Below are 14091 nucleotides of genomic sequence, written 5' to 3'. Positions count from 1 at the left end.
TCCAGCCAGCTTTCTAATCTTCATTTTACTTATAGAGACAGCTGAACATAGGCCAAAATGGACATACCCTGTAGCATGGGATTACTTACAGAATGTTCCAAGCAAGATGCATAAATTTGCTCTGTAGATTTTTGTAGAAAGAGTACTACATCTTCAGCCTAGAGAAATATATACCATTTGAAGGAGTAGGACTCAGGAAATCTCTGTAAATGTTGTCTATCAATTAAACAATTTCACTTCCTGGTAATGCTTTGACAGGAATTTTTAAATCATAGAATTAATATAAATGTATAGAAAGCTTGAGTTGGAAGGGACCTTCAAGGCTGTCTGGTTCCAACCCCCTGATGTGGGCAGGGATACCACCCACCAGATCAAGTTGCCCCAGTTCCCTTGCCTTAGCCCTCAGATAGATAGCAACGTAAGTAGGAATCTTTGTGCATAGCTTAAATGGACTTAAATTATACTTTTTCTTGTATATTTTTGCTAATGTTCTGATGTTTTGTTTTTGTTTTTTTTTTGCAGAATGATTCCCGTTTTCTCAGCACTATTCACGAAGTCTACTTGCAAGTCCTAACCAAGAATACAGACAACATTAAGCTATAATCGAAGCTAAATCTACTTAGAATATTACCACTTTAGAAACAATTATGCCTCATCTAAAAAACTAATATTTTTTTAAAAGAATATTTAGTTTTCAATGTCTTGAATTTGAACCTGTTAGGAAAGACTATTCCTTAAATACTTACGAAAGTAATGTTCTCAGAAGCGATCTAGGTTTTCACTGTGATCATCACCAGCAAACCTTTGTTTTTATTGGGGAAGGGAGTTAATTTGCATATGATCTTTCATTTGCATTAATGGAATATGCAGGTGTTTGTGCTGGCTTTCATTCCTAGCTGTATTCAGGTTTCAAGGATTACAGACTCATACTTTCTAAACTAGCAAATACATAGTACAGTACACTACACCACACCAGACAAAACTTTGTTGTGGGAACCTAGTTCCAGTTTTAAGGTGAGAGCAAAATGCCATGTGATTAAGTTGGCAGTTGTGGGGAAGAGTGGGATCTGGACACCAGGCCTTCAGAGCTAAACCTTTAGCAAAATGTTTAAAAATGTGATTTGCTCAATACATTAACAGTCTCTAGCTAATGCACATCAATTCATCTGTTATATATTCCATTAATCGTACTGCTTCTCCATCCCTGACATTAAACAGGTATCCAAGTGATTAAGGCCATTTTCTCTAAAAAGGTGGAATTTGAAATATGCAAACTTCAGTGATTGTATCGTTTTTAAGCAATGGAATAATTCTGTTGTATGTTGAAGTTATTTTGGTTTAAATGTATAGTTAAGAAACCACCACTGAAAGACTATTTTTCCACTGAGTAGTGTTTGACTGAAATAGTTTTAAATACTTGGTTTCCCTTTTAGCTTAAGGATGGACCATATCTTAGTTGGGTTTCATTCCTCAGTTGTGTTGGAACTGCGGTGTTGAAAACTATGCAGATAGGGAACAAATGCATGCGTTTCTCTTGCCCTCTCCCCAGATTGTTAATGCATACTTCATAGTCTGAAGTATGTTTATGTAGTAAAAACTTCATACTTGTTTATGAAGTTTATGTAGTTAACCTGTTAGTGTTTCTTATGTGATTTCATAATTCAGTAATGTAAGAGTTTAACCTCATACTTTCCCGTTTGAAGTCAGAAAAATTTCTAATTATATTTTCTTATGCTGCTGTATTGGTTAGCCTATAGCTTGCATTTGTTTCTTGAAGTCATACAAAGGTAGTTAATAAGACTTCAGGTCTCAACTTTTTCCAGCAATAGTAGTTTTAAAGGATGCTTTTGCAGTAGAAAAGTTTTGGTTTATTGAGCAGAAAGATGATCTGTATTGAGTTATGATGCCCCCAAGCACTGTTGAAATTGAAGAAAAAGATTGTTTGGATCCTTACAAAAAAAACATACATATGTATATGTATCCTAAGGATTAGTACATGTTGACGTAGTCAAGGCCATTTCATTGGAAACTAATTGAGCTTTAATTGTGACTTTTCACAAATTGGTATGTTTTAGATAAAACAAATATTTACGTTTTATGTATTTTATCTATTTTATTTTTTCATAGTTTTTTAGTGGAAAAAATATATCTTCTTTAGCACTACCTGCCTTCTGAAAAGCTCTTCTCAGCCTTTGAGTTCAATGTTTCTGTTTAAAATATATAGTATTTTGCTAATAAATAAATAAATAAAAGTAAAAAAAAAAAAAAATGGAAGATTCAGGGAATGATGCTAATATCATGCACATTCATGAAGAACTGTATTGGCTTTAATGGTAGCATTTGAATTCAGCAATATAGACACTGAGCCTTGTTAAGGAAAATGGGAGCTTCCTACACAAATTCTAGAGTTACGATACTGTAAACGTGCATAAACAATGAGACTCAAATTAGGTCTAAGTTCTCAATTTATTGTTTAGAAAAATTTTTACTAAAAGGAGCAAACCAATGAGCAGTTCCCATGAACAAAATTATATAGCCTAAACCAAATACAGAGTTCCTTTTGCAAAGATGAAGTTCCTAACTCCTGGCTTTTTATGTACAACTTCCAGCTCCTTTAAAGTTTTAATGAGTTTCTAAGAACAGAGATATTGGAAGCTAATGATGAATATTTATACTGGTTGCTAAATACAGTCATATCCAAAGATCTATAGAAACAATGGAAGGAGTTATATTTTGAGTTCTTAAATTGTGTACACTTGACAAAAGTAATACTGTTTTGAGCAGCAATGCTGCTTTGAGAGTTTGACTCTACTCTGACACCTGAATATCCTTCATTTGTTTTTATTTAATGTATTAGTAGCAATATGTTATTGGTTTGTTTCCCCCAACTTTTAAAATGAATTGGAAAGGAAACAGTGAAATCATTTGTAATACAAGCAGACCTGTTCATCTTGAACACGTCTGGTCTGGCCTGGCCTGTATATGTATAGCCAGCAGACACTGGAATGAATGTAGGTGTCCTCCAATACACTGCAGAGATTGATTTATGAGTGCCAGAGTAGCACTCTGTAGTAGATTGAACAGACAAATCTCTTTAAAGATAAGTTGCGTTGTAATACACAAGCTTAACTACAGTGTAAAACTTGGAATTTTTTAATGTAGACTGTGTTATTTAAAAACTCTTATTCCTGATTTTTTTTTAACTTTTTGCATAAACCTAAAACTACCAGTTTGTTGACGTGCTTGATTCGTGTTAGCAGCATGTATCTATAACTAGGGTATAGCAAGTTACCATGGATCAACACAGCAAATTATTTTGACAATTTTCAAGTGTGTGGAGGTTTTTAATAAAACTACTGGGTTAATGGGATTATACTTATTAGTTCTGAGAGTGAAAAAGTTAGTTTAGACCATACTACCCAAATTAATTGCATTATCTAAGCATGATTTTTTGTGGCTAATGTTAAAGTCACTTTAATTTAAAAACAAAAAAAATAAAGCCTGATCAAAGACAGTTTAAAAACCTACAGCTGCTGAACTATTCAGGAAAATTGGAATTCTCAGTTTTGTAGTTAGACTTTATCTGCTGTTATTTAATAATGCAAAGTTTATATAAAAGGTGCCTAACATCTGTTAACTTAGAAGATGTATATCTTTCCAAATTAAACAAGGTTTGCAGAATGAATAAAGTTTAAAAAATTTAAGTACTTCATTTTGATTTCTTATATATGTTTAACTGTGTATAGATACTCAATATAATATTTAAAAACTCACTGCTGGATGTATCTCACTTTTGCTTGCATTTCTAATTGCTTCATTTTGGTATATTTCTGAAACCCATTATGCCATGTGTAGTCACTGATGTACTTTCTGAAACATTTTTAAAAGCCAATGTTAATTTGGGACTTTTTGTTTTAAATAGTATTCTAAACAAATCACCCACCTTTTTGCCAGCTATTTTGGTTGCTTTGTACAGCGTATCTTAACAGGAGGAATGTGTGCAATATATATCACCTCAGTTTTGTCTGGCAATGTTACGGAAATGTTAAGATGCAATATCTTCAAGTTGGAAAAATTGCAGTATCTTTAATTTGGTTGTCTATTTATATTTATCTATTCAGTGTATGGGCATATGGTTGTTTTGTGTTTTTTAGTGTACATTATGTGCTTTTAGCAATTTCTGAGTTTTACCACTTTGGTGGATGCACCAGTTACATACTCATTTGCATGTTCTTTAAGCATGAAAACCATGGGGAAGGGAGGCTTCAGGACAGATTTCTGGAAACGGAACCCGAACAATTTTAAGTCAATAAATGTAGATACTGCATCATTAACATTTTTAGTATGGTATGGATTTTATAGCACCTATGTATGTTTGCAGTTATTAAGTTATTGCATAAATGTTTAAGAATGAGCATTTTTCATCCAAAATTTTGTATGTTTGCAAATATATTTTTGTAATAAAACCTCAAAACAAATGTTTCAGCACCTCCTAAAGTCTTCCAATGTTTCCTTTTGTTTCTAGAGCTAGTAGCCTGCTAGGAGGGTAAATTCAGATTTGACTTGGGGTTAGTGTTTTCCAAACAAGAAATTCAAACATCTCGGTTTCTGGGGGCAAAAACAAATGGCATTTCTTTATGAAAGAGGATGTAGTAATGCCTGCTTGAAGAATGGTTCAGAATAGCATCTGTCACTTGTAATAGCATCTGGCCTTCTTCTGCATGGCTGTAAGTGAGCTTGCATTTTGAATTTGATAAACTAATTTCCTTCCACATTAAGAAAGGCAGTTGCAGGTTCACTGTTTTGTAAGAGCAGCTGTAACTGGTTTTAGTGCTTTTCCTTACCACATTTTTAATGTATTCCCCCTCTCATCAATCTAGACATGTCACATGATACTTGATGAATCCAATGCTGGTCATTGATCAACTTGGGAAAGGAATTAGTTACCATACCTGGTTGCTGTCATGCAACTGTTCTATCCAAGCTTCACAGTTAAGTGGAGGCTGTTAAGGAGAAAAACTATAGCAGAAGTTCTGTTGGAACAGATTTTGAAATTAAACAAAATCTTGCACTGAAGTCCCTAAATTGTTCCTATTTCAAATGGGTGTAAGCAGCCAGGTACAATGTTCCCCTAGGAGTCGGAGCGGGAGGTGTACCCAGCATCATGAGAGGTCACTGGGGAACAGCCTTTGCTGCTCTGCTGGTTCACACTGAGCTGGCTTCTGTGCTCCTCTTCTGACAGAAGGCTGCTATATAAAACAAGTACACAAATCAGGGATTTTCTTAAACAGAACTGAGGAAAAAAATGGAAATGGCCTAACATCCAGCATTAAATTCTGTTAGATGTTGTCTGTTGGATCAGTACTGAGAAAGGTTGTTGTTGCTGTTTTATTGTTGATGCTGTTAACCTTGTGTTTTCCTGAATCTAGGTGTTACTGTTTACTGTTATTCCTTCAAAGAGCTCCCATTTTATTTTGGAAATTAAGTTAATAATTGTGACTTGCTTCATGTAACCATAAGTATTTTGGGCCTTTTCCCTGCTAGTGTGTGCTCAACAGTAGTGTTTTTGGAGAGTACATGAGAGCAGAAAGTCCATCTCCAATACAGCGGTGATACACAACACTGGGGTAGAACCAACTAGTAAGCGTGAAGCTTCCTAAAACTCATCCACTAAACGTTGTTCAAATTTCATTTGGAGACTTGCAGAATGAAAGGACACAACTGTCTTTTCAAACAAATTGGAGACAGCTCTGTAGCTCATTTATTTTATTTTGAGCAAGTTTGCTGATGACACCAAACTTGAAGGAGTTGTGGACTCGAATGAGGGTGGAAAGGCCTTGCAGAGGGATCTGGATAGGTTGGAGAGCTGGGCGATCGCCAACCGCATGAAGTTCAATAAGAGCAAGTGCCGGGTCCTGCACCTGGGACGGGGAAACCCTGGCTGCACGTACAGACTGGGCGATGAGACGCTGGAGAGCAGCCTAGAAGAGAAGGATCTGGGGGTCGTGGTAGACAGCAAGTTGAATATGAGCCGGCAGTGTGCCCTGGCAGCCAGGAGGGCCAACCGTGTCCTGGGGTGCATCAAGCACGGCATCGCTAGTAGGTCGAGGGAGGTGATTGTCCCGCTCTACTCTGCACTGGTGAGGCCTCACCTCGAGTACTGTGTGCAGTTCTGGGCACCACAGTATAAAAAGGACATGAAACTGTTGGAGAGTGTCCAGAGGAGGGCTACGAAGATGGTGAAAGGCCTGGAGGGGAAGACGTACGAGGAACGGCTGAGGGCACTGGGCCTGTTCAGCCTGGAGAAGAGGAGGCTGAGGGGAGACCTCATCGCAGTCTACAACTTCCTCGTAAGGGGGTGTCGAGAGGCAGGAGACCTTTTCTCCATTAACACCAGCGACAGGACCCGCGGGAACGGGGTTAAGCTGAGGCAGGGGAAGTTTAGGCTTGACATCAGGAGGGGGTTCTTCACAGAGAGGGTGGTTGCACACTGGAACAGGCTCCCCAGGGAAGTGCTCACTGCACCGAGCCTGACTGAATTTAAGAAGAGATTGGACTGTGCACTTAGTCACATGGTCGGAACTTTTGGGTAGACCTGTGCGGTGTCAAGAGTTGGACTTGATGATCCTTAAGGGTCCCTTCCAACTCAGGATATTCTATGATCATGTTCATGGGCCAAGTTAATCAAAGTCAGGGAAGTCCTGTATTTGTCAAGACTCAGCTATATTTCATTCTCAATATACAGAACACTGGGCTGGGATTAGCACTCAGTCATTTTTAGAGAATAAGTAACTGTTATCCTTCAAACAATTTTTTGACGTTTATGAACAAGATGCAGTCAAAGTACTAAATGTAGTATCTAGTATAGTAGAAATACTTTGCTTTTTAAAAGTTTAGTGTCCTCATTGGAAGTTCAGAAGATTATGAATTATAACAGCTCAACTGGTATGTTCATCAGTTTTTAAAGTTATTTTCAGTGCCTGATAGTAAAATGTTTTGTCTCGTTTTAACCTAAGTTGAAGCGCAAATCGGCTTTTCACTCTTCCAAATTTTGATTGTAAGGGATGTACTTTAAATCAAGTGTCCTGCTGTTCTCAGAGGGTTACACTCCAGTGATAGACCTGTAACTGCAATATGGTTATTATTAACAGTAAAGCTTATCCTTGACAGTTTTGCAACAAAAAAACCCTTCTCTCAGAATCCTTCTTCATGTGCGACTCCTAGATAGGCTCAAAAAACATTGGAAAAGAGGGCAGTTGCTGCATTCTTGAAAGAATCCTTGTGATAAAATGAAAGGGAGAGAAACAGTGAGTGGGAGACTCCTGGGAAGTGAAAGGAATCCTGAGAAGGGGAAGGAATATCAAAGGCATATAAGTAAATGTGAAAGACAATATTGTAGGGCGATGAGTATGGCCTGTGAAGAGGTTTCCTAAAGCACAGAAGAACTGAAGTCAGCTTTGTTTCTGTACTGCTGTATGCCTTCCTCAGGTACTTCCAAACCTCAAATGAGGCTTGCCTCTAAGAATCACAAATATTTCAGAATGTATTCATAAACAGGCTGGGTTAGGCACAATTTCCCTACTCTAATATTTGATGTAGCAATATATAATTTGCCGGGTCTATGGGTTTCTTTACCCTTCAGGTATCCTGAAGCATCATAATGGAGTTGTCTGATTCATGGCAGTACATAATTTGTCTTTGCTTTATGGCCTCATATCTTAAAATCTGCTGTTTAGAACATGGCTTTTCATATCTAGCCCTTCTTTGTTCATTTAAAATAAACCTCTTAAAATATTTCTATCATAACCTATTCTTTAAAATTCAAGATGCACCATTTTCAAAATAAGCTTTGGGAAAATTAAACCATAAAGGAGTAAGCTTCCTTTATATGCTGACTGAAATGAAATCGCTTGCCCTTGGGCCTCACTTAGAAGCATGCAGGTATGTGATGTAAATGTACAAGTTGTTTCTTTTTCCCTCATAAATAAGTCAAGAAGCTTTGGGAGTATCAACAAAGTAAAGATCCTCCAGACTGCCTCATGTATGCAGAGCTCTATGTGATCTTAATTTAGAGAGCATATGGCTTGCATATCCTGCTTTACTGCTTGTGGTTCGTAAGAGGGATGGGAAAGGCTTAGCAGGTCATCCACCTGGCTTTTTCATGTCGACTGAGATTTATGGGTAATGCTAATTGCCTTCCCTAGTTTATTTAGTACGCATCAAGTTAGTTTCTGCTCTCTAGGGTTGGAGTTTTCCTACGTAACAATTGCTGGGAAGGAATATTCTGATATTTTAAATTTACCACAAGAACTGAGATAGAAGCTAAAATTAAAGCTTACGCAAATCAGATGTTTGTAGAATCTGTTGGATTTATAGCAAGCCCTGCTCCTGGTGTAATCTTCAAGATGAAAGAGTTAAGACACCTATTATAAAGAGAAAAGGAAGGCCCTGTCACAAGAGAAGCCCTTAGAGAATGCCCAAAGGCTTGGTCAAAAACACCTACAGTGCTTTTAATAAGGAATTGGAATGGACATAGGTCAGTATTCTGCAGGTATGAGGCTGTCTGAACAAAACTCATAAGATAAGATACAAAAGTTTTGTAGATTACATACTGCATAGTGACTGAGCCTGGGCATGACTTACAGCTCCATGTGTAGCTTTATTTTAGATTTAAAGAAAAAAAAAAAAAAAGAAAACCTGATCTACACCCATACCTATTCTCATGCAGTATGTATCACTAATTCCTGCTATTCTTGATGCTAGGTTGCAGAGAAACTGGGGAAGTGGTCTTTTACAATGTTTTTCCACTTCAAATTAATTAGCAACTCATTAATAATGTTCTTACTGAAGACTAGCTGAACAATCTCTTCCATATATAACTGAAGACTGCAGTTTTGTACATGTAAAGTGATGTGCTGGTGATGCATAATGGTCGACATAAATAAAGAGCACTGGTACAAATCCATCTCAGTCACTGTTGAACGGTTCCAGTTTTGAAGGGTTTCTAATGCAGCTGTTCTCTTGAAGAGCAAGAAGAATAGTCAAAACCTGTAGTGTTGCAGGGGACAAAATGAATACATATTTCCATATGTATTACAAAACAAATGAATCCTTCTTTCTGTGATCATTACAGAAGACTCCTCTCTTCTAAACTTACATAACCTGTGAAAAGTGCTGCTGCATAAAATTTCTTTTAGAGCAAGTTGCTGATGATAATTTTATTCTTTTAACTTTATTAGAGTTAGTTGTTTGAATATAGATATTCCTGTATCTTTATACAGAGCAACTTCCAAGCTTATTTGAAGCATATGTCCTAGGGAAGCTGAATTATTAAGACTCAAACGGGGAAAGCAAACCTAATAAAGCAACAGTGGAGTATTTACATATTCGAGGTCTTCTAAGCAGAGGTGAAGGCACATGCCTCAAACTCTTTCTACTCACAATTATGTTAACAGATAAATATGAAAAAATTGGAACAGGGCAAACTCATTTTTACAGCAAATTTTAAAAATGTATGTAGTATTAATATTAGCAATTGGTTAAATTAAACTAAGCCAAACACCTCCAACTGTTGCTGCATTAGTGTTACACACTTGAATTTAAATTGTGTAATTTCCTTGCAGTGCTAACAGAAATATTTCCCTAAATAGCCTAAAACAGCAGAGCAATTATCAAAACAAGTCATAGTGAATTTATTTTAACTGTGTAAGATACACAATTTTTTTTTCCTCTGATAGGTTGTGTGTTAGATATAGATACATTTTTACAAATTTTATCTTTTTTTACTAAATTATGTTTTAATTAGTGGTGATGTGAAAATTACTGTAACTTTTAAACTATTTTATCTAGTATTTGTCTGCCTGTAACTCAAAAATGTTAAAACTTCTGTTATGAAGTTTTCCGTAAAACACTTTCTTTTTGCAGATTATTTTGTCAGCTGTATCTGCGAAAAAGACTGTTGTTGAGTCAAACTAAGAATATATTCTGTATGTATGTGTCTTTTGCTTTTGCCTTGCTCTTCTGGACTTCAAGGGTGAATTATCTCCTTGTCCGGATATGTCTGTATCAGCAGCTGCATGATAATTCTGTGTTCTCTAGGTTGCTGGCTGTGGCCTCTAGCATAGACAACTGCTGTCCTATAGAAATTAAAGGATGTTTAAAGTGATTTCATGCTCCAATGGGAATTGCAGAGCTGATCTTAATGTCACAGGCTGATGAATATTCTTTTTGTGGGGTATTTACTTGAATGTTCACCTGTGCTGAACTAAATTCACTTGTTATCACTGATAAAAAATATATATATATTTTTTTATGTAAGGTATGAGGGTATGAACTGAGTCTATGGAAAATTTGCAGAACCAGATTTGATTTGAGAATATAGTGTATTGCTATACATTAGACTACAAGGATTGGAATTCCACTGTGTTACTTGTCTTTTTTTTTTTTTTTTTTTTTTTTTAATGAAATAAAACCCAATATACCATACACAGATGTTCAGGACTAGCCAGATTACAATCCATGCCAACAACGATTGGCAGATCACAGCACAGTCTGGAATCTGCACAGTGCTTAAACAGCAGTTGCACAGCCTGTTGGGCTCCTCCCATGCCTTTACTTGTTTTCTTTCCTTGTTATTGTTTGGATTTTGTAGGTGATGAGGTAGCTAACTATTCAGCATTATTACTGGACTTTGATTTGGGAATTTCTTTTGAGCCCAGTTTTTAAGGCAAAGCTGGGGGACATAGGCCCATAGTACCTAAGTGGCCTGAATTTCAGCACGCTGAGTACACACAGTTCCTGCTCTGGTAAAACAGAGTTGTATCCACTTATGTCAGCAATGCATTTTTGCAGTATCTCAGCAAATGACAACCATAGCTCGGCTTTCCTGCTTCTACTGCACATAATGCCCTGACTGTGAACTGTGTGGAGGCGGGAATGGAAAAATCCAATTGTCCTGTGTATGTATTTAAGAAGCTGTCTAGTAGCTTATGCTGAAGCTAATGAAATGTGATTGTATATACTGAAGCAAGACTGTTCATACGTTTGCATCCTTGTTTTAATCATATTGTGCATGGTTTCAGAGGCAAATGCAAGAATGTGGAAGAAATGTTGACTGTTGTACACAATGTATACCGTGACTTTAGCTATTGCTTTACAGTCCATCACACTAGATCAAAGTTGCAGAAATAACATGCACTTCAGTAGATCAAAGTGGAGGCACTGACACAAGGTGGAATTTCATCCTCTGTATGCTTGAGCTGCTGTTTTAACAACACAATACCATAAATAAGCACTCAGTGCAGCATGAGGATTCAGGGAAAGAAGGGTGAGTTGCAGGCAGTAATCTCCCTATGACATTATCTAAGCTAAGTCTATCTTAAAGCTTTTCTACCATCCAGATAACAATGGAGGAAACCAAGTTGTGAGCCACAGTAATACCAGTCTTATCCAGATCATCCCCCTTAGTTTCTTACAGGAGGGAAAAAAGAAAGCACCATATGTCCAGCCTGATGAGGTAGTTAAGATGGCTATTGCTGCAGTATGCTTAGGAGCCTGTTTGGTAGGGAACCTTTGGTACAGGGAAGGTTCCAGAGCACATCTTCACTGTAATCACAGAGGTTTGATCACAGGCTTTACTCCTCAACCAAAGGCTACAACCAGCCCAGACCAATAAAGCCAAATTTGAGGCTATGATCTAGTCGGGGTGTACTTAAAAGAACTGAGAAGAAAAATGCAGCAGGTTGACTAAGGAGTAGGGAGGGACTGAGCCCTATTTCAGTTGAGTGTTGGCTCACTTTGTCACATCCAACAATGTCTGCAGAAAGAAGTAGTAACAGCCTTGCAATGTTCACAGTTTAATTGTACTGTCTATGCATAAAACATGGAGTAAATGAATTAATTAGAAGGAAAAACATAGTGTAGAAAGAGCTTGTTTGATTGTGCCCATGCTACCTGCTTTCATTGCCATCTTTTTCTACTAGCAGCCCAAAAGGATGGAGTACCCATATACCTAAAAAGAGATTTTTTTTATTTTTATTTTTTTTTCATGAAGCAAACATCTGGTTTGGGGAAACTTAATATCTACAGCTGAAAATGGAGGGGTATACAGCCATGTTTTCTTAATGTACCTTCAGATGCTAGGATACGGTGGAGTCTTGAATCATAGCTATTTGTCCACTTCTGCCTGGCCTCACCTGAAGAATGCAGATCAAGCACTGCTTCTGGATTACAGCAGGCCCAGCTCTGCTGTCTGCCCTCGCTCACCTGCCATGGTTATCCATGTCACTGAGGTACAATTGAGCTAGATGTCAACAGCTGTCTGAAGAGCAGTGTTTAAACAGCAGCTGTGACAGAAAAAAAATGTCTTTCACTTCCATAGGACAACCAGTTTTAATAACTACTCTTAATCAGTAAGCATTGAGCAGAACTCAAACTAATAAATGCTGCTGGTGCTTGTAACTTGGTTCTCTGGCTTCATCTACGCCAACAGGTAGGAGATCCCGGTGTAGCAGGTCTATAGAGCACAGAACAGTGCTGAGGAATCAACATCTACAAAACACGCGTTTTTGAGTTCTGTTCCAGATTAGCTTGTCTGTCCTGAATACCCATCAGTGACTGGGGCATACCAGCTGCTTTCTCAGACTGAATCTTCTGTTTTATCTTTATTTGAAAGGGATCCAGTTCACAGAGACTGCTCTGCAGGGCAAGCCAAAGCACAGTAAGGACGGATGGTCACGAGATTTGCTCCAGGAGCATCCTTCTGGCTCAAGCAGCTTTAGACTTACCTTCTGGAAAAAAGCTGTGAAACTTGCTTAGAGTTTGGTGACCCTCACTCTACAACAAGATTATAGTAATTTCAGGCCTGTTGGAGTCTATGGCACAGCCAAATTACTAACAAGATACTTGCTGCTATATAACAGGTATAAATTTTGATGAAAGATCTCAAATGGGACCCTAACTTGATATGGGGAATTTAAGGTTTGAATTTACTGTCACTTTTCAAATAGTTAAGGTAGGTTTTATAATCTGAAAAGGAGCCCTAAACCAGTAATTACTTTATAGATACTACTGTAACTCCTTAGAGTTCACATGGTCTCCCTGCTGACCTGATTCCTTTGAGTACCCCAGCTCCAGGAGAACAAACAAAGGAACAAAAAAGCCTATTGTTGAACCAAAGCAGATTTCAGCAGAACTATTGGGTGTGTGTGTTTGTGTGTGAAATTGCTGTTAAGAATGCCATATATGGTGGATACGATCAACGGTCAGTCCTTTTTCTGTGCCTCCTCAGTTAGGACTTCCTATGCAACAGAGATTAGCTATCAAGTATTGCTTCACTTCCAGGTTGCGGTTCAGACATAGCACATTACAGGATAAATGACATGTTATTCTGTACCTTGAGACACTAGCAGATCTGCACAGTGACCCTTGAATTGAATTAACATATTAAGTTTTTGGTGCTTTGTTCTAATGGGCCATTGCTCTGCTCTGGGAAGCTCTTGACAATGTAGACCACGTTTTTAGAGTTCCTAAACTTAAATTAACGTCTATGTGATTCTCATCAGGCACTTCAATATCCCAATTTTATTGTCCATAACACTTACAAGTATCATACTAAAATAAAAAGATTTGTGTAACTGTTTCTGCAAGAAGAAAATAAAGTAGATGACTTATCTAATTATTTTAAAGTAGATAGATTGGAGCACAGAAAATGGCAGTTGCAGCAAACAACCTTTACACAGTGCTCTCTAAAATGAACTCTGCACTTTGCTACTGTCGGGTTTAGTTGTTTGACTCCATTTTTTCCTTCTTCTTGGCATATAGCCTATTTCTAGTTTAGTATTTCTTCTGATTTTTTTTTTTTTAATTAAAAATGTTTTTGAAAAGACAGCTGAAGAAAACAGGTAAGCTAGCAGAGTCCAGCCTGCTTTTATTTGTAACAATAAACTGAATAGTTTGTGGAAGAAAGTGTAGCCTTCCTGTGGTAAGAGTTTCACATGTTACTTATTAGCTGGGATTTGCCAAGTGAGCATGGCTACTTTATAAATACAGCTGGTTTCCCTTACTGCTGAAACCCAGAGTCTTCAGTGAGCT

The 14091-nt window shown here is 37.5% G+C and overlaps 1 protein-coding gene across 2 annotated transcripts in view; it reads left to right on the top strand.

Annotated features, from left to right (window-relative positions):
- Positions 1 to 2269, top strand: part of DCP1A (decapping mRNA 1A) — a 33651-nt gene extending 31382 nt beyond the window's left edge. For both annotated transcript variants that reach the window (XM_068694630.1, XM_068694631.1), the window contains one exon: positions 523 to 2269. In XM_068694630.1, coding sequence (XP_068550731.1) covers positions 523 to 603 — 81 coding nt within the window. In that variant the 3' untranslated portion in view covers positions 604 to 2269. The remainder of the gene's footprint in view (positions 1 to 522) is intronic.
- Positions 2270 to 14091: the final 11822 nt, after the last annotated feature.

The sequence above is a fragment of the Anas acuta genome, chromosome 11 (genome assembly GCF_963932015.1).
Source record: "Anas acuta chromosome 11, bAnaAcu1.1, whole genome shotgun sequence".
NCBI lineage: Eukaryota > Metazoa > Chordata > Aves > Anseriformes > Anatidae > Anas > Anas acuta.
Note: the sequence above shows the minus strand (reverse complement) of the source record. Positions and strands in the feature narration are given on the sequence as shown.